Genomic DNA, 27,931 nt, shown 5'->3' on the forward strand with positions numbered 1-27,931 from the left:
ACTGCATGGAAACAGGCCCTTCAGCCCACTCTGTCCACACTGTCCAGCAATCATCCCGTACACTAACATACACACACTAGGGACAATTTTACAACTTATCAAAGCCAATTAACCTGCAAACTTCTACGTCTTTGGAGTGTGAGAGGAAACCGAAGCACCCGGAGAAAAGATTCAGGTTCAGATTCAGATTCAAACTTTATTGTCATTGTGCAGTGTACAGTACAGAGACAACAAAATGCAGTTAGCATCTCCCTAGAAGAGCGACATAGAATATGAGCAATAAATAAATATATTTACGTGCATACAGTCATAGTAGTGCAATCATTTTTTTCCTGGTGGAAGGAGTGTCCGGGGGGGGAGGGGGGGGCCGCAGGGAAGAAGCTGTTCCTGGACCTGCTGGTCCGGCAACGGAGAGACCTGTAGCGCCTCCCGGATGGTAGGAGGGTAAACAGTCTGTGGTTGGGGTGAGAGCAGTCCTTGACGATGCTGAGCGCCCTTCGCAGACATCGCTTGCATTGGACAGACTCAATGGAGGGGAGTGAGGAACCGGTGATGCTTGGGCAATTTTCACCACCCTCTGCAATGCTTTCCGGTCGGAGAGGGAGCGGTTGCCATACCATACTGTGATACAGTTGGTAAGGATGCTCTCGATGGTGCAGCGGTAGAATTTCGCCAAAATCTGAGGAGACAGATGCACCTTCTTTAGTCTCCTCAGGAAGAAGAGACGCTGGTGAGCCTTCTTCACCAGAGTTGAGGTATTGTGGGTCCAAGAGAGGTCATCGGAGATGTTGACCCCCAGGAACCTGAAGCTGGAAACACATTCCACCTCCGTCCCGTTAATGTGGATGGGGGTGTGCGTGCCGCCCCTAGACTTTCTGAAATCTACAATGAGCTCCTTGGTCTTCTTGGAGTTAAGGGCCAGGTTGTTGTCAGCGCACCATGCTGCTAGGAGCTGGACCTCCTCCCTATAGGCCGACTCATCGTTGTTGCTGATGAGGCCAATCACCGTTGTATCATCTGCATACTTGATGATGGTGTTAGTACCATGTACAGGGGTGCAGTCGTAGGTGAAGAGGGAGTAGAGGAGGGGGCTCAGCACACAGCCCTGTGGAACGCCGGTGTTCAGGGTGAGGGTTGAAGAGGTGTGCTTGTCTAACCTAACAGACTGGAGTCTGTTGGTTAGAAAGTCCAATATCCAGTTGCAGAGGGAGGGGTCGATGCCCAGGTTACCGAGTTTGGTGATCACTTTGGAGGGTATAATGGTGTTGAATGCTGATGAATTTGTACGTTCACCCATGTGGTCACAGGGTGAACGTACAAACTCCGTACAGCCAGCATCTATAGTCAGGATCGAACCCGGGCCTCTGGTGCCCCAGCAACTCTACCACTGCACCACTGTTTTGCCCCCCTACATTGAAAAGTTACAGGGAAAAAGTCTAGCGGCCACTAGGAGGTAGGTTGGAAGAGTATGACTACCCCTTAACTAATCGGAGAACCATTTAGGAATCTGATAACAGAGGGGAAGAAGCTGTTCCTGAGTCTAGCGGTGTTTGCTTTCAAGCTGCTGCATCTTCTGCTTGACAGGAGTGGGAAGAAGAGGGAAAGACCCGCTGAAGAATGTCCTTCAATGGTGGCTGCTTTCCCAAAACAGTTCTAACCATCTGCCAATCCTCGACCCAAAACATCTCTGGAGACCCATGTTCTCCAGAGATGTTGCCTGGCCTGCGTAGTTATTCCAGCACTTTGTGTCTTTTGTGTATTAACCAGCACCTGCAGTTGTTTGTTTCTACTCTCTATCTCTTTATGTAGCTGAGGGTCAGATATTGTTTGATAACCATCAGAGGTCTTTTATTAAATACACAGTGGTTGTGTAAAGGATTTAAGAGAAGACAATTGAGAAGCTGCAAATCTGAAAGAAAATAAGGTTATTTTAAATTTAACTCTGTTCCCATTCATTCCAACCTTCTCAGGTCACATTTACAGGTGAGGAAGCCATTGACCTAGGTGGAGTTTCACGGGAGTTCTTCTCTGTTATTGCCGAGGAATTTTGCAGTCGACCAAAGATTCTCAAGCAATACGATGAATCCAGACTTGTTTGGTTCCCGGAATGGGTAAGGGAATCAGAATGGTAGACATGTCCTGTTTCCCTCTGACCCTTTCCTACGCACGTACCTGTCCAAATGCCTTTCAAATATTGTTACTGTACCTGCCTCAACTACCTCCTCTGGCAGCTCGTTCCATATACATACCACCCTCTGCTGCCCCTCAGATTCATATTAAAGCTGGTCCTATTTGCCTGCATTTGGCCCAAAGTTTAAGGGAGATATGCGGGGTGATTTTAATGCACACAGGGTGGTGAGAGCATGGAACGTGCTGCAGAGGTGGTAATTGGAGCAGATACGTTAGTGGCATTTAAAAGACCTTTGGATGGATACATGGATATGAAGAGAATGGAGAATGGGTTATGATCTTACAGAGGTGTATAAAATCATGAATAGATTGAGTAGGCGCACTGAGACTCTTACCCAGAGTAGGGGGACTGAGAACCAGATGACATCAGTTTAAGGTGAGGGAGGTTAGATTTAATAGGAATCTGAGGGGTAGCTTTTTCACACAAAGGGTGGTGGGTGTATGTCGAGCTGACGGATGAGGTAGTTGAGGCAAGCACTATCCCAAAATTTAAGAAACATTTAGGCAGGTACATGGATAGGACAGTTTAAAGGGATTTGGGACAAACACTGGCAGGTGGGACTAGTGTAGATGGGACATGTTGGTTGCTGTGGGCAAGTAGTGCTGAAGGGCCTGTTTCCTCGCTGTGTGACTCTGTGGAGGGAGATAATGTTTGGCACAGACATTGTGGGCTGAAAGGCCTGTTCTTGTGCTGTAGTGTTCTATGTTCTAATCCCACTCGCCAGTTCCAGATATGAACTCGCTAGTTTCAAGTGCCCAGTTGCCCAGCCAAGCTGTGATGTATTCTGATAGTTCAGTTTAGTTTCTTTTAATTTAGCTTCGCTTATTGTCACGTGTACTCACATACAACAAAAAGCTTTTTTGTTGCAATCTAGCTGTCCTCAGAGTATAGATACAGGATAAAGGAAATAAGTTTTAGTGTGAGATAAAATCCAGTAAAGGCCAATTACAGATAGTCAAAAGTCTCCAATGAGGTAGATGGTAATCAGGACCAAATAGGAACATTTTCACAATGCATCCATAGAAATTAACGAGTCATTGGAGACATGTCAAACTTCCTTATGTCTTCTGAGGATGTTTCTTGGTTTCTTGGTTTCCTGGTCCTCCAAAATATTCCAAATGGAATTTAAACTGGAGGTGGGTGTGCTCTCTAGGCCATAATATCACTGTGGTTGGACCAGGTCAAATTGTTGGTGATGTTTCCATCTTGGAACTAGAAGCTCTCGACCATTTCCACTTCGCCACCTTTCATGTAGACTGATGCCTGTACTCCACCCCGCTTCATAACTTCATCAGTTCCAGGGACAGACTTAGACTCTTCAGCCCATGAAGTCAACACTGCAATTCAATCACTGCTGATCTATCTTTCCCTCTCAACCCCATTCTCCTGCCTTCGCCCCATAACCCCGGACACCCGTACTAATCAGAATCTGTCAATCTCCACCTTAAGAATACTTATTAGCTTGGCCTCCATAGCCGTGTGTGGCAATGAATTCCACAGATTCACCACCCACTGACCAAAGAAATTCCTCCTCATCACCTTTCTAAAGGTACATCCTTTTATTCTGAGGCTATGGCCTCTGGTTCTAGACACTCCCACTAGTGGAGTCAGCCTCTCTACATTCAATCTATCCAGGTCTTTCGCTATTCGGGCAGTTTCAATGATCATTCTTCTAAACTCCAATGCAAACACTCATCATATGCTAACACAATTAGCATTAGTGATCATTCTCGTAAACCTCCTTTGGACCCACTCCAATGCCGGCACATCCATCCTCAGATATGTGGCCCAAAACTGCTCACAATACCACAGATGCAATCTGACAAGTGCCTTTTAAAGCCTCAGCATTATATCCCCATCTTTGTATTCTAAGAATACATTTAATTCTGAAATAAATGTTAGCATTGCATTTGCCTACATCACTACTGATTCGACCTGTAAATTAACTTTTTGGGAATCCTGCACCAACACTCTCAGGTCCCTTTGCACCTCCGATTTTTAAATTATTTGCCTATTTAGAAAATAGTCTATGCCTTTATTCCTACTGCATGACTCTACACTTTGCTACGCTGTATTCTATCTGCTACTTTTCAGGCCACTCTCCCAACCTGTCCAATAGATCAGGTAGACACACAGAGTCTCTTGCCCAAAGTAGAGGAATCGAGGGTCAGAGAACATACATTTAAGGTGAGGAGAGGAATGATTTAAAAGAAATCTGAGGGGTAGCTTTTTTCACACAATGGGTGGTGGGTGTATGGTGAAGGTAGTTGAGGCAGGTACGTTAAATCTATCGCAGAGTTAAAGAAGCATTTAGACAGGTGCGTGGATAGGACAGGTTTAGAGGGATATGGGCCAAATGCAGGCAGGTGGGACCGGTGTAGATGGTACATGATGGCCAGTGTGGGCAAGTTGGGCCGAACGGCCTGTTTCCACACTCCATCAATGGTGTGGATGTGCAGTTTACCAGGGATAACAAATACCTGGGAGTGTACCTGGACAATAAACTGAACTGGTCCAGGAATGCTGAAGCTCTGTACAAGAAGGAACAGAGCCACCTGTACTTTTAGAGAAGACTCCGCTCCTTCAACGTCTGCAGTGAGATGCTGCAAATGTTCTACCATTCGGTGGCAGCCAGGGAGAAGGCTGTGGTCGCCAATATGATCAACAAACTCATCAGGAAGGCTGGCTCCGTCCTGGGGGCGGAGTTGGAGTTGGATTCATGGGAGGTGGTCTTGAAGGGGAGGATGCTCCTTAAACTGTGGAGCATTCTGGCCAATACAGATCACCCCCCTCCATGACACACTGGTCAACCTGAGGAGTACCTTCAGCAACAGATTGGTTCCACCAAGATGCAGAACAGAAGGCCACAGGAGATCCTTCTTCCCTGTGGCTATCAAACTGTACAACTTCTCCCCCTTCTTTCACGGCGTGCACCAGGACTGAGACTGACCCCCACCCCCCCCTCACCGACCTCCTCAATCTTTGCACATCCCCAAAGCCTTACCACACGTCACTTTAATTTCATGTTTCATGTATTTTGTGTTTTTTATGACTGTTGCCAAATTAATTTCCCTCCTGGGATAAATAAAGTTCTATCGTGTCGTATCGTATGACTATGATCAGTGACACCAAGACAAGTAAAGAGTGCTGATGAATGGGTTACATTGTTCATTTTTAAACACACAGGAGCCAGAAATCAATGATGTATTTCGCCTGCTGGGCATTATCTGCTGGCTGGCCCTGTACAATGGTTATCAGGCGGACTTCCACTTCCCATTGGCCCTCTACAAGAAGCTGCTAAATGAGCAACCTACTCTCGATGACCTGAAGGAACTCTCCCCAACAGTCGGCCGGTAAGTCATGCTCATAAGTTTATGTCAGAGGAGCAGAATTAGGCCATTCGTCCCATCAAGTCTACTCAGCCATTCAATAATGGCTGATCTATCTTTCCGTCTCAACCCCATTCTTCTGCTTTCTCCCCATAACCCCTGACACCCTTACTAATCAAGACCCTATCAATCTCTACCTTAAAAATATCCGTTCTTGGCCTCCACAGCTGTCTGTGGCAATGAATTCCACAGATTCACCAATCTCTGACTAAAGAAATTCCTCCTCCTTTCTTCTGTCTTTTTATTTTGAGGCTAAAGCCTCTGGTCCTAGATGCTCCCACTAGTGGAAACATCCTCATCATATCCACTCTATCCAGGCCTTTCACTATTCGGTAAGTTTTAATGAGGTCTTCCTCTCATCCTTCTAAACCCAGTCTCAGATGCTTCGTTAACTCTGGTTGAGAGCCATGGAGCTGGGCTATTAACCTTCATTGGTCTCATTTGATCAATCCAACGTAGTCATCAGAACGGAGACACAAGAAACTGGAAACAGATGCTGGAATCTTTACCAAAACACCAAGTGCTGGAGGAACTCAGTTATTCAGGCAGCATCTGTGAAGGGAATTAAAGGCCAGATGATGTTTCGGGTCGGGACCCTTCTTCAGGCTGATTGGAGTAGGCGGGAAAAGTGGTGGGAAAGGACAAAGCTTGGATACAGATGAGGGGGGTGATTTGATTGGCAGATGGGTGGAGTAAGTGACAAAGGCTACAGGTGACAAGGAGACAAGAAGATGTCAGATAAGGAGAGGAGAGGAGGAGTGAAATGTAAAGCCGGAGGGAGGGATATGGGTGGAAGGGGATAGGGAGGGAAAAGAGGGGGGACAAAAGGGAGATGGGGGACTCAGGGATGGGAGTGTATGGAAGAGGAGAAAGGAACAGGGTGACTGGAGGTGGGAGAAATGTGCGTCACAGGTGGGTGGCAAGGGAAAGAGAAGGTGGAAGAGTAAGAGGTGGGGATGCAAGAGTTACTTGAAGTTAGAGAAATCAATATTCATACCACTGAGTTGTAAGCTGCCCAAGTAAAATATGAGGTGCTGTAACTCCAATTAGCGCTGGGCCTCACTCTGACAATGGAAGAGGCCCAGGACAGAAAGGTCAGTGTGGGAATGGGAGGGGGAGTTAAAGTGTTTAGCAACTGGGAGATCAGGTAGGCCTAGGCGGACTGAGCGGAGATGTTCAATGAAACGATTGCCGAGCCTGCGCTTGGTCTCACTGAAATATGGAAGTCCACACCTGGAACAGCTGACACAGTAGATGAGGTTGGAGGAGGAGCAAGTGAACCTCTGCTTCACCTGAAATGTCTGTTTGGGTCCTTGGATGGTGTCGAGGGGGGAGGTAAAGGGACAGGTGTTGCATCTCCTGCGGTTGCAGGGGAACGTACCTGGGGAGGGGGTGGTTTGGGTTGGAAGTGATGAGTTAACCAAGGAATAGCGGAGGGAACGGTCTCTACAGAAAGCGGAAAGGGGTGGAGATGGGAAGATGTGGCTGGATTCTGTTGTAGGTGGCGAAAATGTTGGAGGATTTTGTGCTGTATGTGACGGCTGATGGGGTGAAAGATGAGGACAAGGGGGGCTGTTGCATCTGGAGGGAGGGGGAGCAAGAGCGGACCTGTGGGATACTGGGGAGACCTTAGTGAGGGCCTCATCTATGATGTGTGGAAGTCCCAAAAGCCGTGAATACATTAAAACAAGCTGCCAGTTGGTATCTGTTATTTAACATATTCATTTTCACTGCCTTTGAACTCCGCTCCATGCGGTTTCAGGAGACGATAGCTATTATCGACTATTTAACATACTCACTGTTATTTCCATCAGACCTCCAATACACATAGACGCCATTAACACATTTGTTATCACTACCTTTGAACTCCACTGCGTGCAAAATTCAGAGGACGCCAGCTCGTATCAATTGTCAATATATTCATTGTCCTTACCTTGACACATACAGCACACAGATGCCAGCAGCTAGTATCTGCTATTAAACACATTTACTTCCTTACCTGTGTACCCAATTAAGCCAAGACCCAAACAGTCGCAATCCAGTGTCAAATTATTAAAGGTACACAAAATTGCTGGAGAAACTCAGCGGGTGCAGCAGCATCTATGGAGCGAAGGAAATAGGCGACGTTTCGGGCCGAAACCCTTCTTCAGACACTGGATTGTTAATAATTATTAACACTATAAAATTATTAATTATTAAGTACGCTTACCTTTGTATCTTGTTGCAAGCGGAACCGAGAAGTCGCGACTCTTGTACAATGTAAAAGTAAACCACAAATCCTGTAATTAATCAATCAATCTGTTAATCAATCAACCTTTATTGTCATCTTGCAAGCAACAGTTGTACAGTGCAAAATGAAAAGACGTTTCCCAGGGAATACCGGAGCATCGCACATGAAATTTAAAACATTTCACACATAATAACACTAAAAACAATCCAGTCCCTGATGGAACAGTATAAATAGTTAAAAGCAGGTAAAACAACAACATTAAAATACAGTAAAACCAATCATAAAAATGTCCGGGGCAGCTGATTTGAGTGGCCAGTGCCAGTTATTAAAGTGGCCAGTGCCAGTTATTAAAGTGTTCATGCCAAGCCGCAGAATCAGGTGACTGAGTACAGAGTGACTGTTTAGCAGCCTCACAGCATCAATCTACCTCATATCTGTACTTCCTCAGTTGGTATCTTTTTTGGTGTCGAAATGTCCTGCTGTACTGACTTAACTTTGGAGTTGTGATCACAATCTTTGACTGAGACACTTCCCCCCTTGGGCAAGTAAAACCCACTGCTGATGGTTACTCTTATAATAATAATAATAATAATAATAATAATAATAATAATAATAATAATAATAATAATAATAATGATAATAATAATAATATCTTTTATTGTCATTGCACATAAGCTAGGTATGTTACAATACTTGCCTTCAGCGGCACTGCAATTCTGCCACTGGCCATGTGCGCGATTTTGGCGTGTTTGAGGGGGGGGGGGCTGGGTTAAAACGCGTTTTTTTTCCGACCTGGTTCTGAATTATATTTTGTTGGAGTGCAAGATGTTGCTAAAGAATCGTTCCGAAGGCCATTCTGTGTGTTTTTTTAAAATATTCGCCCGACAAGTTAATCGCTGGAGTGAATTTAAAATCAGCTTCTGAAGTCGTCAACGCCGACAACGGGGCCGGATTTTATGTAGGGGACAGGTAAAAGAAAGTAGTTTGTTTTTATGTATAAAAGTGTTTCTTAAGATGTATTTAATAGTGAGATTAAACGAGAACTTACCAGTTTGAAGTTTGATCTGTATTTTATGAGGAGTAACGTTGAGGGAATACGTGAAGAACCCGCCACTACGCTCGTGTGTCATTCTTCAAAGCAGCGGAGTGAATCACAGATACGTGTAATGACTTAAGCATAGTAAGATTAGAGAAAAGATACCAGTTGTGTTTATGATCAAGGGTGGGAGCGGAGGGCATGTATTCCCTCAACGTTACTCCTCATAAAATACAGATCAAACTTCGAACTGGTAAGTTCTCGTTTAATCTTACTATTTTACTTCGGAGTCACGTGAGTGACTACATGAAGATTTCAAGCTCTGTGATTCAAGCCGTGGAACGAGTCCATCATCACGTCTGCCTTGGTTTTGGGGAGAATAGTGATAACATATTAAACATCAATATGATATATATAAATAACCATAAAGTTAACAATAATTGATAGCCCCTGTTTTTTGGGGTAAATTATGGTACAGAAACTTAACAATGTTTCTGAAAAATTCCAGTTTCCATTACAGGTTAGTTATAATCCTTAGAATGTTCTTTCCGATGGCCATCCTGCAGTCCTGAGGATTTTATCCATAGGAACCTCCAATTTAAATGCTGCCGACGTTGCTGCAGCCTGGTGGAGTGAGATTTTAACCCAGTTAGTGTTTACACCAACTTATGTCAATACTATGTTAGCTATTTAGCTGGCCTGGCCTGTTATTCTTTAATGAGGCTGTCTGTCGTTGATGAGAAGTTCCTCTTCTGTGCCACTTATGGTCTGGGTTTGTTCCATGTATATTTGTAGATGTCTCACAACACAGTCAATCATCTGTAGGGTAGGCTCTAAAAAATGTTATTTTAAGGCCTGCTGACCCCTGTCTGTTTAGTTCCCTAATTCCTGAATATAGAAGTGTAAGTTGCCTGGTGAACTGGTCAAGGTATCCAGCCTTAATTTGGTAGGGACTGAGTCCTTAGTGCCGTGACCTAAGCCATCAGCATGACAGTTTTGTAAAATGTCAAAAACTGTAATGACAGCGCTGTGGCTGGAGCCCAGTTCTTTAACAACGTTAAGACGATGCTGATGTCCCATATTTGGGAATACCTGGTCTTTGGGGAATTCTCGTAAAAAGTGTCCCTCATAAGCTGTTGTTCCGTTCTCTTGCCATAGGTAAGTAGATGGGCCACTTCTGGCACAGTTGATGTCACTAATACTAAGCCCCTGTAGGTTAACAAAGCTTCCAAACAGGCTGGATGATGTATTATGGTTGCAACACATCTCCCATTAGTTTATGTATTTTAGACATTGTCTTTAGGTTGATTGTCTGTGGCCCGCTGTGATCATGTCCATTGCTCTGGCCGTCTGTTTTGGATGGTGCTGCATGGTTCTAATCTCATTCCCTAATACCACCTAGAACCATGGTTGGGTAGGTCAGTCGGGTACTGTTAAAAACACCAGACGCAGAGTCTCGTAGTATTTCCCTTAGTACCCCCCCCCCCCCCCCCCTGATGAGGTTGCCAAATTGTGTTGGCCAGATTGTTACATGATGTAGATTCCCTTTCACCCATGTGGTTGATATGTGCTACCACAGTAGTGTTGTTAATTTATAATCTAATAACCTGTTTAATATATTCCAGAGCAACATGACTTTAGGCCATGAAAAACCACCCAACATTTCCAGGTAGTTATGCCCAGTGTTAGTAATAATGATGCTTGCTGTGTATTCCATCTTCCTCCACAGCTGGAGATGGAATTGGTAACACACCGCCCTAGTGCATAGTATCCATATGTAGGACCATAGACTGGTTGCTGACAATGATAGGATTGGAGCAATGCCCAATGTTATCTTTCCACCATTTAGTTCCAATATGGCTTCTGTATGGCTTCATCATTCTATTGAAATGATCACCATTAATTTTAAGAGCTCATATTTTGGCCCTCTGTAAATCTTTATAATGTAAGGGTCTGAATTATGTGGCTGGAAACCATATGTTGCCAATATTCTTGCTACCAGTCTGATGGATGGTTTATCCTCATGTCAATGATTTTGCTGTATGCCTCTATTAAGGTTGTAACCTCTGTTGGCAAAGTTACTGACATGAGGAACTGAGTTAATGGTGAACCCCAAATAATCCCTTTAGTTTGAAGGCTTTAATTTTGATTTAATTGGATGGATAATGATCCTAGTTTCCAAATAATTGTTAAGTGACTGTTACCGTTTGTTCAGCCCGTCCTAAGTTTCCACACAATTAGTATGTCATCCAAAGAAGCCATTACCATTGTGTGGCTGGTTGTCATATTTTGTAAATAACCTAGGTGCTAATGTAAACACATTAGGTAGTGCTCTATACTGCTAGAGCTGAGCCATCCAATTAGATAAAAATAACGTCCGTGGTCACCTGTTATGGGTACTGAAATTGTAAGCATCCTTTGAATCAATGCTTGCCATTTTCGTTCTTAAAACGAATATACTTATCAATAGAAAAGGTTTCTGTTCTTAAAACGAATATATCGTTTTATTTATTTCTATTTATTTATTTATTTATTTAATTTTATGATATATGGTCCCTAGATAAGGGACATATCAGACATTTGATAAGAACAGATATTATACTTGATCTTAGCCAAAAAGCCGAGATCTGATCTATGATTGATGCGTCAAGCGCCATATCCTATTTTGTTAGGAAGGGAATGCGTAGATAATAATTCTTCCCTTGCAATGCAGCTAAAACCCCATCTGTTGCTGATGTCCAGTGTCTGTATCCCTTATGACATATTTGGTAATTGGTGATTATGTCTGGATACGAGTAGATCGGCATCTGGTGTTCCATATCGTGTAGAAACATCAGCAAATACTATAGCCCAACTTGGTGTTCTCCTCCAAATTCCTCTCTCGATATATCAGCTGGACTAGAAGATTATGTGTTGTAAAATTCTATTGTGTATCCCCGGATACTGTTTAAGATATGAGTGTCAAAAAGTTATTTATTCGATGTCTTCTCGCACCAACCTCCTTGCTTCCTTCTGGTTTTACTGTTTTCTTCTGGATCCCCGAGGCCGTGTGTTGTGGGTGTACACATCTTCCAGCATAGGGGCGATACCTTTGAGGATGATGTTTGGACGTTTAGATGAGCTCCAGTTTGGCTTCATTGTCCAACTCCTTGACCTTCTAGATAGGTCACCCCCAAATAAAAAGATTTTGCTAGGAGGTTTCGGGTTTACACAGGCCCGCATCAATCCCGGTTGGATGTAACCAGATGCATAAATTGATTAGTTTAGTACATTCAGGGATTTACAATCCCCGGTGGCAAGTGACAGCTATGGTGTCAGCTAATGTTTGCCCCTGCAGTAGATAGAAAACATATGCTGGCTTCTAACCTGGTTTGTAGATATTTCCCAGTTAGCTTTACTCACAGCTGTACTGTTGTTCCCCCTGAAACATAGACAGACATTCCCGTGTGACTTCCCAGATGGGAATGGAATTTGTCAGTAAATTTTTGGACTGCTAAATCCTTCAGTCACAACATAAGTATTCCTGTATTTCTATCAGGAAAGGACCAATAATGCACTCTATGTACTTTGTGACTTAGAAAAGGCATCACCTCATTGTTACAGCTCTTACATCTGTTTACCTGTCCAGGGTTTGCCCTAGACTTGACCCCAGCACTCTTCTGACAGAAGAGCCTACTGGGGAGAGAGAAGCATGATTATAGCCCTATAGAAAAGGTGCTGCTTCCTTCTCCCTGAGTCTGTCTTTTCCTCAACCACTTCCCTGTAATAGTAGAAGTGAAATACAGCCCTGTATAAGGTGCAGCTATGGGACTTACCCACTGGAGGATTTCTTCTTGGACCTGCATCGCTGCAAAACGGTATGTTCTCGCAGGTGCAGGCCCCGCAGTGCCAATGCGGTGCAGTGTATACGGCCACTGTGCCGCCTGTGTCCCCGTTGGCCTGCGGTGCTCCAAAGCGCGGTGCAGTGCTCACAGCACTGAGCCGCCCGTACTGCCGTTAGCCTGCGGTGCTCCAACGCGGTTCAGTCCCACGGGGAGCTGGCCGCTCGCAAACCGCAGGTATGGCAGTTTTAACGCGGTGCAGTGCTTCCCGCACTGTGCCGCTCCTTCTCCTTGTGCCTGCGGTGCTCCAACGCGGTGCAGTCCTCTCGGGGAGCTGGCCGCTCGCAGCCGCAGGTCTGGCAGTTTTAAAAAACGCGGTGCAGTGCTTCCCGCACTGTGCCGCTCCTCCACTTGGGCCTGGGGTGCTCCAACGCGGTCCAGTCCTCTCGGGGAACTGGCCGCTCGCGACCCAAGCCCAGCGGCTCCAACGTGTACTCAGTGCTCTCGGGCACTGACCGCTTGCCGCTATTTTTAGTGCTGTGGAAAAACCCCAGCACCTTCCAGCCCCTCGGACCCATGTAGTATAGGTCCGTGGGGCTGTTGTCCGAGCCGTCGGAATGACGGCTCCAGAATGCTCCACCGCTGTCGGCGTCCTGCTGGAGCTGAGGTCGGCTCCCGCTCCCGTTTAAGGGAGATAGTGGTGCCCCCGGCCGTTGCTGGCTGCCTGCAGTTCTGCAGACTCTCCCCAGCCAGTTTTCATCAGCCTGCCTGTAAAAAAGGTAAGTCTAGAAACTAAGTTCTCCTACCTTACTTGTTGCAGGTTCAACCCTGCCGTTTGGGAGGAACGTCCTCCCCTCATAATGACTTGTTCACAATGCGTGTAGCGATAATGACACACAAGCGTAGTGGCGGGTTCTTCATGTAGTCACTCACGTGACTCCGAAGTAAAATTCACATTTTAAGTTGCGAAACGGTGATTTAGTCCCCGAACGAACCAGCAACCTCAACGTTCCAAATGGTCCCGTTCCAGAAAATTCCACTCGCAAGCTGATTTAAATGGCCATTAATTTACAGGTATTAAACATTAAATTCCTTCCATTTGGCCTATAAACCCATGACAATGAGATTTAAAAATTATGTTATATTGTGAATCCTTGTGTGAATGTTATTTGGACACTTAGGCTATTTAAAAATGTTAATCTATTCTTAAGAAATGGATAGATGTTTAGATCTAATAATTGAATTTTGTCATTAGCTACAATTAGGTAACTAACTAACTATATGCTTTAATTTCAAGTCATCAGACTAAAGTGCAGATGTGTCTGTGCGGCATGACCATCCGAGGGAGACAGTCCAGGGGTGATGGGGGGCACTCAGCAGGGCCGGTTCAGAGCCGCTATAGCTCTGGGAATGAAGCTGTTCCTGAGTCTGGAGGTTCGGGCGTAGAAGGCCTTGTAACGTCTGCCGGAGAGAAGTAGTTCGAACAGTCCATTACAAGGGTGTGAGGAGTCTTTATGGATGCTGACGGCCTTCCTGAGGCACCATGTGTGGTAGATGCCCTCCAAGGCTAGTAGCTGTGTCCCAATAATCTTCTGCGCTCTGTGGACGACGCGCTGAAGAGCTCTCCTCTCCGCCTCCGTGCAGCTGAGATACCACACAGAGATGCCATACGTTAATATGCTCTCTGTGCTGCAGCGGTAGAAGGTTGTCAGCAGCTGTTGGGGCAGACCAGTCTCTTTTAATGTCCTCAGGAAGAACGGTCGTTGCTGTGCCTTCTGACCAGCGCAGTTCCTTGAATATTATTAAAGGGTCCACTTCATCAGTTGGAAGAGTGGATTCCCCGTTCCCTAAAAAATGAGGAAATCTCTGATGTCCTAGTTTGGAAGATGAATGAACTTTGCTGCCTTCCCTCACAGTGGAAACGTTGATTCCGCTGTGTGTGGATGTTTATGTTAAACTCTATCGTGTATTGTGTTCTTTTTTATCCGTATGGCTGTATGGTAACTCAAATCTCACTGTACCAGTTGGTGCATGTGACAATAAATGTAACTTGAACACCTCATCTTGGGCGCAGATGGAGGAATTAGCAGTAGGGGGATAGAGTCTTTGCAGGAAGCAGGGTGGAACGAAGTGTAGTCTAGAGAGCTGTGGGAGTCAGTAGGTTTATAATAGATGTCAGTCGATAGTCTATTTCCTGTGATGGAGATGGTAGGATCAAGAAACAGAGATGGTCCAAGTGAATTTGAGTGCAAGATGGAAATTAGTCGTGAAGTTAATATCACTAGCTACTTATGTTTTTTAATGGGTTTGTTGACCAGATTCATCATGGACTACATTGAAATCAGAATTGATCTGGGATTAAATGTTCCATGAGGCAGCGTTCCAGGATTCTGAGAGGCAGGAAATTGTGCAGCGGGTTCGGACTTCAATAAATCCTTGTTTTTAAATCTGAAAGTTTCATGGATTACAGGAACAGTGATAGCTCTTCACGATCCTGGTCAAAGTTGAGTTGAGTTTAATTTAGAGATACAGCGTGCAAACCAGCCCTCAGTCCCACCGAGTCAATGCTGACCATTGAACACACCTGCACCAGGTCTATTCCACACACGAGGGACAGTTTACAGAAGCCAATTCACCTACAAACCCGCATGTCTTTGGAATGGGGGAAGAAACTAGAGCACCCAGAGAAAAGCCACTCAGTCACAGGGAGAACGTACAAACTCTGTATAGACAGCACCCGTAGTCAGGATCGAATCCGGATGTCTGAAGTTGTAAGGCAGCAACTCTACTGATGTTGCTAGTTTGGTGCCCTAGATTGTTAACGCAGTCAGTGGTGGAGCAAGAAAGCCAGTGCCAGTGAGGCATCAGCCGCTTGCAAACTCGAGTTTGCTTCAATCATGTTTCCCACAGCAGTTGGTCATTGATTTGCTTTCCTTTTTCCTGCAGAAATCTTCAGGAGCTTCTCAATTATGAGGGTGATGACTTGGAGGAGATATTCTGCATGGATTTCACAGTAAGTCACATAGAAACATAGAAATTAGGTGCAGGAGTAGGCCATTCGGCCCTTCGAGCCTGCACCGCCATTCAATATGATCATGGCTGATCATCCAACTCAGTATCCCAGTATCCCAAGTCACGGTTGCCTTTCTCTTAAGCTTGTTCTGATCTTTGTTCCTCTGCTCTGACTGGAGCTCAGGTCCCCTCTGACTGGAGCTCAGGTCCCGATACCCTAGCCCCAGCTCAGTAAATTCTCCCATTTTAGGTAGCGCCCATTCCCTTTTCCCCCACCCTGGTGCACAAACTCATATCTCCCACCATCCCACCCCATTTTCACTTCATTCCCCCTGTCCTCTTCCTTCAATATCGCTCCCTCTGGCTTTTCATTTCACTCCTCCTCTTCTTTCCTTATCTGACAATCTTTTGTCTCCTTTTCATCTCCAGCCTTGGTCCACTCATCTGCCAATCACTCTCCCCCCCCCCCCCCCCCATCAACTGTATCCACCTATCACTTGCCAGGCTTTGTCCCATCCCTACCTCTTTTCCAGCTTTTTCTCCCATCTCCAGCAGTCTGAAGAAGAGTCTCGACCCAAAACATTACCTATCCATGTCCTCCAGAGATGCTGTCTGACCCGCTGAGTTACTCCAGCATTTTGTTGGGTTTTATTTTGGTAAACTATTATCTGCAGTTTCATGTGCCTTCATTCAGTCTTCATAGATATCATAGTGGGAGTGTCATTCTGCACTAGAGGAGACATGGAAGTGACTGAAGGGCACTCTACAATCCAGGACATACCCTTCCAATAGACCTCAGCACCAAATACCATTATCCATCCCAACTGAAACTTCACCTATTCGTGTTCTCCAGAGATGCTACCTGACCTACTTTGTGTCTTTTTTTGTAAACCAGCAGCTGCAGTTCATTGTTTCTCCAATTTTTAATTTTATCTAGTTAACCAAGCCAGACCCACACCCACTGAACTAATGGCTCTGCAAGGAATATGATGCGTTTTCATACAAACTTAGTAACTATCTGAGTAATTAAGTTGCTTGCTGTCATTTCCAAAAATGTGCATTAAAAAAAATCTGTTGGCATCTTCTCCTGTCTCATGTTGAATTTATCTTTTAGATTGGGGCAGACATGGCTGATGGATCAATAACCCGACATGAACTCATTCCTAATGGGAAAAATATTCCAGTGCAAAGCCACAACAGGTCAGTTTTTTCAGACTTTAGACTTTAGAGAGATACAACGTGGAAACAGGCCCTTCGGCCCACTGAGTCCGTGCCGACCATCAATCACCCACACATTAGTTCTATCCTACACACCAGGGACAATTTACTGAAGCCAATTAACCTACAGACCTGTACGTCTTTGCTGGGAGAAAACTGGAGCACCTGGAGAAAACCCACACGGTTCATGGGGAGAATGTATAAACTCCGTTCGGACAGCACCCGTAGTCAAGATCACACCTGGGTCTCTGGCGCTGTCAGGCAGCAACTCGACCGCTGTGCCACCGTGCCGCCCTAAGCTCTGTGTTCTACACAAAATTCCATCATCTATAGTTCCATGCTTTATGCCCCGTAGGTAATTTCTCAATTTGCTATGGTATAGAGTCATACAGCATGGAAACAAGCCTTTCAGCTCAATACGTTCATGCTGATCAAGTTGCCTCCTTAGCTGGACCCATTTGCTTGCTTTTGGCCCATATCTTTCCAAATCATTTCCTGTCCATGTACCATCCAAAGGTCTTTTAAATGTTGTCGTAGTACCTGCCTCAACTACCTTCTTTGGCAGTTTGTTCCATATACCCACCATCTGGGCTCTTTAGGGCACTAACTACGGTATCCTGTGCAACAATCATCCCTCAATCAACATCAGGCTATTGCCCCATCATTGGTGTCTTCAGCAGGAGCTGGCTGTATCCAAAATTCCATTTCAAACAGGGTGCAAGGCTACCAAATTCAAGTGCAGTTTTCTACCATTTCAAGCAGGGTGCAAGGCCACCGAATTCAAGTGCAGTTTCCAACCATTTCAAGCAGGGTGCAAGGCCACCAAATTCAAGTGCAGTTTCCTACCATTTCAAGCAGGATGCAAGGCCACCGAATTCAAGTGCAGTTTCATACCACTTTCAGCAGGGTGCAAGGCCACCAAATTCAGTGCAGTTTCATACCACTTCAAGCAGGATGCAAGGCCGCCAAATTCAAGTGCAGTTTCATTCCACTTCAAGCAGGGTGCAAGGCTACCAAATTCAAATGCAGCTTCATACCATTTCATGCAGGGTAGAACCACCATAAAACCACACAAAACACCAAACTCACAGTTCAGTAGACATTCAGTGTGTTCAGTTGATTCACAGCTCAGACGAGTCGTGACCTCTCCCTCCCCATCATGCAGAGACTGAACTACACCCACACTTCCAGGTTTTATAACCCCTCCCCCTCCCACCGGAAAAGGTGTGGCTTTCATGGCGTGATTGACGGGAGTGAGATTCTCAACATTTTTAAAACACTAATAACACTTTTATTTTTAATTGATGGGAAGAATTCTCTGCACCTGCTCAGCGGAGGTGGACTGAGTAAGATGGCCAAAAATCACAGCCATAAGTGGTAGTGTTTTATCTAAAATCAATATACAATGGAAACAGGAAGTCAGTGCATTTGCAGTAGTGCCTTTTAACTTCAAGCCAAAGCACCCAAGCCGCCATTTGCAGTAAGTAGTACCTTTTAACTTCAAGCCAAAGCACCCAAGCCACCATTACTGTAAACCAGCAGCTGCAGTAAGTAAGGCAGTAAGTAGTGCCTTTCAACTTCAAGCCAAAGCTCCCAAGCCACCATTTGCAGTAAGTAGTGCCTTTCAAATTAAAGCCAAAGCACCCAAGCCACCATTTGCAGTAAGTAGTGCCTTTCAACTTCAAGCCAAAGTTCCCAAGCCACCATTTGCAGTAAGTAGTGCCTTTCAACTTCAAACCAAAGCTCCCACGCCACCATTTGCAGTATGTAGTGCCTTTCAACTTCAAACCAAAGCTCCCAAGCCACCATTTGCAGTAAGTAGTGCCTTTCAACTTCAAGCCAATGCACCCAAGCCACCATTTGCAGTAAGTCGTGCCTTTCAACTTCGCCAAAGCACCCATACAACCATTTGCAGGCAGTGCCTTTTTACTTCAAACAAACCATATTTTCATTTTCAAACCACATTCAGGGGACTCAGTTGTGTAGACATTTGTTCAGTGTTATTCAGAGCTCAGAGAGACGTGACCCTTGGCTTCATCCATCTTGCAGAGACTGAATGAGGCACACCACTTCCTGGTTTTATAGTCCCTCCCCCTCCCTCCAGCAGGGGCAGCAGAGAGAATGGTGAATTTTTTAAAAACATTAATATCTCTCTGATTTGTCATCGATGGGAAAAGTCCTCCGCACCCGTAAGGCGGAGGGGGGCTCTGAGCGAGGTGGCCAAAAATGACGGCTGTAGGTGGCGGCGTTCTGTCGGAAATCGCAGCACAGAGGGCCAAAAGCAGTCAAGATCAGAGATTTAGTAATATAGATTTGATAGACACTTGGACAGGTACATGGATAGGAAAGGTTTAGAGTAATATGGCAATATGCTTCCTTAGATGGGGCAGCTTTGTGAACATGTTGGTTGAAGGGTTTGTTTCCCAGCTGTATGCTTCTATGACTATTATCTTGCCCTTATAGGCCCGATAGCCAAAGAAGTAATGCGAAAAAAAATGACCACACATTTAGTTCCTGGAAACTGGGATAATCCAGAAGAGTTGATTGTAGGAACGCGCAGGAATCCAATTTATTGAAGGCAGTAGTGTTATCATAAAATCGTTGAGAGTCATATAACTACGTAGCGTGGAAACAGGCCCTTCAGCCCAACTGGTCTATGCCAACAAAGGTGATTAACCAAACTAATCCCACTTGCCAGCATCTGACCCACATTCCTTCAAACCATTCCATCAATATGGATTTGAAGGGTGGAGAAGGTTTCACCTGAATTCACTACTGATTTGTAGATCACTATCTCACGTTTATGGCCCCTAATTCTGCACTCCCCACAACAATCAGACTACTGTTATCAGACAGACACAAAAAGCTAGAGTAACTCAGGCAGCATCTCTGGATAGAAGGAATGGGTGTCATTTCGAGTTGAGACACTGCAAAAAGTTGTGAACACTGCCCAGTCCATCACCGGCTCCGACCTCCCCACCATCGAAGGGATTTATCGAAGTTGCTGCCTCAAAAAGGCAGCCAACATCATCACGGACCCACACAATCCTGGCCACACACTCATTTCACCACTGCCATCGGGAAGAAGGTACAGGAGCCTGAAAACTCTAACGTCCAGGTTCAGAAACAGCTTCTTCCCTACAGTCATTGGGCTATTAAACACTACAACCTCAAATAAGCTCTGAAGTTCAATAGACTATTATTGTTATTATTATTGAACTACTATTGTTTGTTTTTTGAGTATGTGTGTGTATGTATATTTGTGTGTGTGTGTGTGTGTGTATATATTTATATGTTTGTGTGTGTGTGTGTACTTGTGGGTATGTGTATATATACTGAACTTTTTTTCTCTCTCGTTTATCATATTGTTTACAGTGTACTATGTGTACATATTCTGTTGTGCTGCAGTAAGTAAGAATTTCCTTGTTCTATCTGGGACACATGACGATAAAACACCCTTGACCCTCTTCAAACCTGAAACGTCACCCATGCCTTCTCTCCAGAGATGCTGCCTACCCTGCTGAGTCACTCCCGCTTTTTGTGTCTATCCTCAGTTTAAACCAGCATCTGCAGTTCCTTCCTACACATACTGTTATCAGACTACTTAACAGTCCTTCCAAAGCTTGTCCAACCTACCTCATTGCGGACATTACACTTTTCTCTGCAACTGTAATGCTATAAACCTGTAACGATATATTCTGCACTCTGATATCTTTCTCCTTGATCTACTTGTAGTACGTGTGCATGGCTTCATTGTAGAGGGATGTTGTATGATTTGACTAAATAGAATATAAGCAATGTCTTTCCCTGTATCTCAAATATACGAGGTACAGAAGTGTGAAAACACACACCTCCGGATTTAGGGTCAGTTTCATCCCAGCTGTTATCAGGCAACTGAACCATCCTATCACCAACTAGAGAGTAGTCCTGACCTACCATCTACCTCATTGGAGACATACAGACTATTTTCAATCAAACTTTACTGGACTTTATCTTGCACTAAATATTATTCCCTCTATCCTGTATCTGTACACTGTGGATGGCTTGATTGTAATCATATATGATCTTTCCACTGACTGGATAGCACAAAACAAAAAAGCTTTTCACTGTACCTCAGTACATGTGACAATAAACTATATAAAACTAAAATAATCTAGACAATAGCAATAGAAATTGTCCAGGTCTCAACCTGAAATGTCACCTATTCCTTTTCTCCAGAGGTGCTGCCTGACCCGCTGAGTTACTTCAACATTTTGTGTTTATCAATACGAAACCAACACCAATACCAACCAATACAACTTCAGTTTTATAATCTCTCTCATGGATTTTTCTCTCTCAGGAAGTTATTCGTTGACAAATATGTGGACTACATATTTAACACATCGGTGGAGAAACATTTCCAAGCTTTCTCTGAAGGGTTTCGATATGTTCCTTTGCCAGTTGTAGATTTGTTCCTTCCTGACGAATTGATGGCTCTTCTCCAAGGAAACATGCTGTACGACTGGCCTCAGCTGGAGGAGGTAAACGATTCACTGATGATACTTTATTGCCACATGTTCCGAGGCACTATGAAATGCTTTGTTTTGCACGCAACCCTGTAAAATCATACAGCAGACCTTACCCCTTAAGATTACGGTGTAGGCCATTTAGGACTGAGATGAGGAAAAACTTTTTCTCCCAGAGTGTTGTGAATCTGGAATTCTCTGCCACGGAAGGCAGTGGACCCCAATTCACTGGATATTTTTAAGAGAGAAAACAGAACGGGGTACTGATACTGGATGATCAGCCATGATCATATTGAATGGCGGTGCTGGCTCGAAGTGCCGAATGGCTTACTCCTGCACCTATTTTCTATGTTTCTCTATGTTTCTAGGCAGTACACAGGTGTCACCATGTTTCAGGCACCGACAAAGTTACAAAGGTTCACCAAACAGCTATCTTCTGCCTGCCGACGCACATGGCTGCAGGAGGTCTCCAGCTGGGTCCCCCATTCCCCCATCGCTCTTGGTGACCATCCGTCGGGTCACACTCCATACTCGCCCCGCACCCCCCCCCCCCCCCTCACCAGGTAGCACTTGGCGTCCCTCCTCACTCTCGACAGCCCTCTCACTCTCGGCGGCCCCCCTGTGCGATGATGGTTCTGCTCTGACCACAACTCTGTCTCACAATCAGCTTCAGTTTCATTGCACCTTACCTTAAATGTAACCACTCTGGTTTCAGATGCCTCTAAGATCTAGCTGGAATCTCAGATTATTTAAAAGCAACATTATCAAAAAGGCAAGTTGTCAGAAGTGCAGCGGCACAGTGGCGCAGAGGTAGAGTTGCTGCCTTAAAGCCCCAGAGTCCAAGGTTTGATCCTGACTGTACGACTAAGAGTGGTGGATGCCTGGAACTCATTGCCGGGGGTGGTGGTGGAGGCCTATGTAATAGTGGTGTTTAAAAGACGTTTAGATAGGCACATGGATATGCAGCGAATGGAGGAATATGGATTATGTGCAGGCAGATAGAAGTTAGTCTTGGCATCATGTTTGACATGGACATTGTGGCCTGCAGGGCTGTACTGTGCAATGTGCAATCCTGATAAAATCCCGACAGCCAGCACATTGGATCTACAGTCTGAAGAAGGGTCCCGACCCAAAATGTCGCCCGTCCATTTCCCTCCACAGATGCTGCCCGACCCACTGATTTATTTCAGCACTTTGTGCTTTTCTCAAGACTCCAGTATCTGCAGTTCCTCATGTCCCCAAGCTCACAGGGCCCGTGGGTGGGGTGGGATTTCCTGCCCTCACAGTGTTACTTGAAGGATGAGGGGTGACCTCATTGAAACTTACCGAATAGTGAAAGGCTTGGACAGAGTGGATGTGGAGAGGATGTTTCCACTAGTGGGAGAGTCCAGGACCAGAGGCCATAGCTTCAGAATAAAAGGAGGTACCTTTAGAAAGGAGATGAGGAGACATTGCTGTCGCCAGAGGGTGATGAATCTGGAATTTATGCCACAGACGGCTGTGGAAGCCAAGTCATTGGGTATTTTTTATTGTGGATTGATAGATTCTTGATTAGTACTGCTGTCAGGGGTTATGGGGAGAAGGCAGGAAAATAGGGGTTTGAGAGGGTATGATAGATCCGCCGTGATTGAATGGTGGAGTAGACTTGATGGGCCGAATGGCCTAATTCTGCTCCTATCTATCTTTATTACTAAAAGTCTGATCTTGACCGCTTTTGGCTCGCTGTGGTGTGATTACCGAGAGAACGCCACCACCTACGGCCGTCATTTTTGGCTACCTCGCTTAGAGCACCCCTCCACCTTCCGGGACCGGAGGATTTTTCCCATCGATGAAAAATCAGAGAGATATTAATGTTTTTTAAAAATTCCCCATTCTCTCTGCTGCCCCCGCTGGCGGCAAGGGGGCAGGACTACAAAACCCGGAAGTGTAGTCCCTCACTCAGTCTCTGCCAGATCCAGGAAGCGAGAGGGTCACGGCTCTCTGAGCTGTGAATAACACTGTAAGGTGGCTGCTGCCCAATTGTTTGCCGCCTCTTTTTAACGAGTTTGTGTTCACAAAATGAATTTTGGTTGTCGGGTGGCTGCAGCCCAATTGTTTGCCTCGCCTTTTTAACAAGTTTGTGGTCACAGAATGAATTTTGTTTGTCGGGTGGCTGCAGCCCAATTGTTTGCCTCGCCTTTTTAACAAGTTTGTGTTCACAAAATGAATTTTGTTTGACGGGTGGCTGCTGCCCAATTGTTTAGGAAAAGGGGAGATGCAACGAAACCTGGGTGTCATGGAACACTAGTCATTGAATGTGGGCATGCAGGTGCAGCAGGCAGTGAAGAAGGCGAATGGTAAATTGGCGTTCATAGCAAGAGGTTTTGAGTTTCGGAGCAGGGAGGTTCTACTACACTTGTACAGGGTCTTGGTGAGACAACACCTGGAGTATTGCGTACAGTTTTGGTCTCCTAATCTGAGGAAGGACATTCTTGCCATAGAGGGAGCGCAGAGAAGGTTCACCAGACTGATTCCTGGGATGTCAGGACTTTCATATGAAGAAAGACTGGATAGACTTGGCTTGTGCTCGCTAGAATTTAGAAGATTGAGAGGGGATCTTATAGAAACATACAAAATTCTTAAGGGGTTGGACAGGCTAGATGCAGGAAGATTGTTCCCGATGTTGGGGAAGTCCAGAACAAAGGGTCACAGTTTAAGGATAAAGGGGAAATCTTTTAGGACTGAGATGAGAAAAAAAAAATTTACACAGAGAGTGGTGAATCTCTGGAATTCTCTGCAACAAAATGTAGTTGAGGCCAGTTCATTGGCTATGTTTAAGAGGGAGTTAGATGTGGCCCTTGTGGCTTAGGGGATCAGGGGGTATGGAGAGAGGGCAGGTACAGGATACTGAGTTGGATGATCAGCCATGATCATATTGAATGGCGGTGCAGGCTCAAAGGGCCGAATGGCCTACTCCTGCACCTATTTTCTATGTTTCTATGTATGCTTCTATGTTTGCCTCGCCTTTTTAACGAGTTTGTGTTCACAAAATGAATTTTGGTTGTCGGGTGATTGCTGCCCAATTGTTTGCCTCGCCTTTAAAACAAGTTTGTGTTCACAAAATGAATTTTGGTTGTCGGGTGACTGCAGCCAAATTGTTTGCCTTGGCTTGGCTTTTAAAATCGTTGCAACAGTTGGCTGCCAGCCCAAGAATCCATTCGGCCCACAATGTCTATACTAGCCCTCTGGAAACCAGTACCTTCGGCCTGCAACACCCATACTAGCGCAACAGAAAGCCCCCAGCCCTCCACCGGCAATATTGGAATTGGTGGAGAGGTGGAATATTGCATGGGTGACCAGCCCTCCCGTGTGATGCTGGGACCCAACGGGTCCCACTTAGTCTAGTAACCTATAAACTTATGAAGTGTTTCTCTGCCCTCTCTGACAGAACGCCAGTTACAGCTTGGGCTACACAAGAATGGATGAAGCCATTGTCCAGTTCTGGCAGATGTTTCATGAGCTAACCCAGGAGGAGAAGAAGCATTTCCTGGGTGAGTCATCCAGCTGGTTTCACTCGTTCAGTCGGGTTTTGGTGAAGCGTACGAAGACCGTTTGATGGCTCTGGGCCTTTACTTGCTGGGATTTAGAAGGATGAGGGGTGACCACCATCAGGGGTTAAGGGGAGAAGGCAAGTGGATGGGGTAAACCTCTTCTGCATCGTATCCAAAGCCTCCACATCCATCCTCTAGTGGTTGGGGGTGGGAAGCAAAGAGGTAAGTTATAGAATAAGTTAAAGTTTATAAAGGGGATTTACTGTCCAACTCATTCGGTGATGGAAGTTGGTCACATGCTCACCCGTCCACAGTCCCATACTCCCACAGGCTGGTTTCATAAGTTCCTAAATTCATAAGTCATGGGAGCAGAATTATCGAAAGATCGAGTCTACTCTGCCATTCAGTCATGGCTGATCTATCTTTCCCTCTCAACCCTATTCTCCCCATAACATTTGACACCTTTACTAATGCAGGAAAAAAACAGGAGAATGGGGTTGAGAGGGAAAGATAGATCAGCCATGAATGAATGGCATGATTGAATTCTGCTTCCGCTAGAGGAAAGATGTGGAGGCTTCAGAGAAGGTGCAGAATAGGTTTACCATAATGATGCTTGGTTTAGAGGGTATTAGCCACAAGGAGAGGTTGGACAAACTTGGATTTCTTAGTTTTCTTTGGCAAGTGGGAGGTTGAGGGAACACCATATGAGGTATATATTGTTAGGAGAGGCATAGATAGGGTAGTCAGTCAGAACCTTTTAGCCCAGGATGGAAAAATCAAATTCTACACAGCCTGGCCTTAAGGTGGGAGAGGCAAAGTTTAAAGGAGATATACAGGACAGATTTTTTACACAGTGGTAGATTCCTGGAACACGTTGCAGGGGTGGTGGAGGCAGATACAATAGTAGCATTCAAGAGGCTTTTAGATAGACTTATAGATATGCTGGGGATGGAGGGATATGGATCACGTGTAGGCAGAGGAATGCATTTTAACAAGGCAACATGTTTGGTTCAGACATTGTGTGCCAAAGGTCCTGTTCCTGTGCTGTAATGTTCTATGTTCACCAACAGTAGCATAGAGCACATGGGTATTTTGCTCTGTTTCTCTGTAATAGTGAATAGTGTAAGAAGAGCGGTACAGTGGCACAGCAGATAGAGCCACTGCCTCACAGCCGCACAGACCCGGGTTCCACCCTGACCTCAGGTGCTGGCTGTGTGAAGTTTGCATGTTCTCCCTTTGGTCGCGTGGGTTTTCTCCGGATGCTCCAGATTCCTCCCACACTCCAAAGATGTACAGGCTTGGAGGTTAATTGGCTTTGTTAAATTGTCCATAGTCAGTGCTAGTGTACGTGGCATTAGTGGTCGGCTCGAAGGGCCCGTTTCCGTGCAGCATTTCTAAAGTAAACTGAATACACCACAGTTGCAAACACCACTTTGTTCTGTGGCACATGTGCTTGTAGACACAAGGAACTGCAGATGCTAGTTTACAAAGAAAGACACAAAGTGCTGGTATAACTCAGTGGGTCAGGCACTGGCACAGACACACTCCACTAGTATAGTTTAGAGATACAGCATGGAAACAGAGGAATTCAGCGTACAGAGTCCATGCCGACCATCGATCATCAGTTCACACTAGTTCTGTTATCCCACTTTCTCAACCTCTCCCTACACATTTGGGGCAATTTACTACGGTCTGTACAAACTCCGTACAGACAACACCCATAGTCAGGGTCGAATCTGGGTCTCTGATGCTGTAATGCCCCTGTCCCACTTAGGAAACCTGAATGGAAACCTCTGGAGACTTTGCGCCCCACCCAAGGTTTCCGTGCGGTTCCTGGAGGTTGCAGGTGGTTGCCGGAGGTTGCGGGTAGTGGAAGCAGGTAGGGAGACTGACAAAAACCTTCGGGAACCGCACGGAAACCTTGGGTGGGGTGCAAAGTCTCCAGAGGTTTCCGTTCAGGTTTCCTAAGTGGGACAGGGGCATAAGGCAGCAACTCTACTGCTGTGCCACTGCCGCCCAAAATGTTTATTACGAAGCTTGCAATTGCTGACATATTGAGTTGTTGATTTCTGTTCTGTCACTGCTCCCAGCCTTCCTCACAGGTTGTGACAAGGTTCCCATTGGAGGCATGGGCAAGTTCAGGATCGTCATTCGGGAGGATTTCAGACCTGATCCGGATTTGTACTTCCCGACTGCTCACACCTGCTACCAAATGCTGGATCTGCCCCGGTACAGCAGTGCGGCGATCCTGAGGGAGCGGTTCCTCCGAGCGATTGGATGCAGTCGGGGGTTCGGGATTGCCTAGTGGCTGAAATCCTGCTGCTCCTGAGCGTCTCTGAGCGAGTGGAAATCATGTTGCACGTGCCCAATGGTTCAGTGGTTTCTTTATTATCACGTGTAGCAAGGTACAGTGAGAAGACAGTCTCAGCAAGACCCAGGCAGAGATGAGGAGGTACCAGGCCCTTCGGCCCACCATGTCTGCGCTGAACACAATGTCAATTTCCCAGCCACCAGTGCAAAGCACCACACAACGTGCTGGAGTAACTCAGAGGGTCAGGCAACATCCGTGGCAACATGGATAGGTGATGTTTTCGTTCGGGTCGGGAAGGATCCTGAGGTACTCCAGCATTTTGTGTCTTGTTTGTTTGTAAACCAGCAACTGGAGTTCCTCATAATGACAGGTAGATCTGTTATCATAAGTGTTTCCATTAACACAGATTAGATGTCACACAACTGTTGCATTGGGGAACATCCCTTTTATTACTTTTATAACCTTTTATTGGTTATAATAGCATTTCGATCAGGAACTAGAAAACTGCTTAAATGTAACTTTGAAAATTGCTAAGCATTAAAAAACCTGTCCTAGAGTCACAGAATGATACAGTGTGGAAACTGTCCCATTAGCCCAACTTGCCCACACCGTCCCAGCTACACTAGTCCCACCTGCCTGCGCTTGGTCCATATCCTTCCAAACTTGTCCTATCTCTTTCCCAGAGTAG

General features: G+C 45.5%; 1 protein-coding gene and 1 pseudogene across 1 annotated transcript in view; one reads left to right on the top strand and one right to left on the bottom strand.

Moving 5' to 3' along the window:
• Positions 1–27,242, top strand: part of LOC116979108 (probable E3 ubiquitin-protein ligase HERC3) — a 91,704-nt gene extending 64,462 nt beyond the window's left edge. The window contains exons 14-20 of the mRNA XM_033030622.1: positions 1,971–2,111; positions 5,378–5,544; positions 15,614–15,680; positions 16,794–16,879; positions 21,237–21,417; positions 24,830–24,932; positions 27,023–27,242. Of these exons, the coding sequence (XP_032886513.1) occupies positions 1,971–2,111; positions 5,378–5,544; positions 15,614–15,680; positions 16,794–16,879; positions 21,237–21,417; positions 24,830–24,932; positions 27,023–27,237 (960 nt within the window). The 3' untranslated portion in view covers positions 27,238–27,242. The remainder of the gene's footprint in view (positions 1–1,970; positions 2,112–5,377; positions 5,545–15,613; positions 15,681–16,793; positions 16,880–21,236; positions 21,418–24,829; positions 24,933–27,022) is intronic.
• LOC116983308 lies at positions 11,371–11,478 on the bottom strand (annotated as a pseudogene).
• Positions 27,243–27,931: the final 689 nt, after the last annotated feature.

Source organism: Amblyraja radiata, chromosome 1 (assembly GCF_010909765.2).
Source record: "Amblyraja radiata isolate CabotCenter1 chromosome 1, sAmbRad1.1.pri, whole genome shotgun sequence".
Taxonomy (NCBI): domain Eukaryota; kingdom Metazoa; phylum Chordata; class Chondrichthyes; order Rajiformes; family Rajidae; genus Amblyraja; species Amblyraja radiata.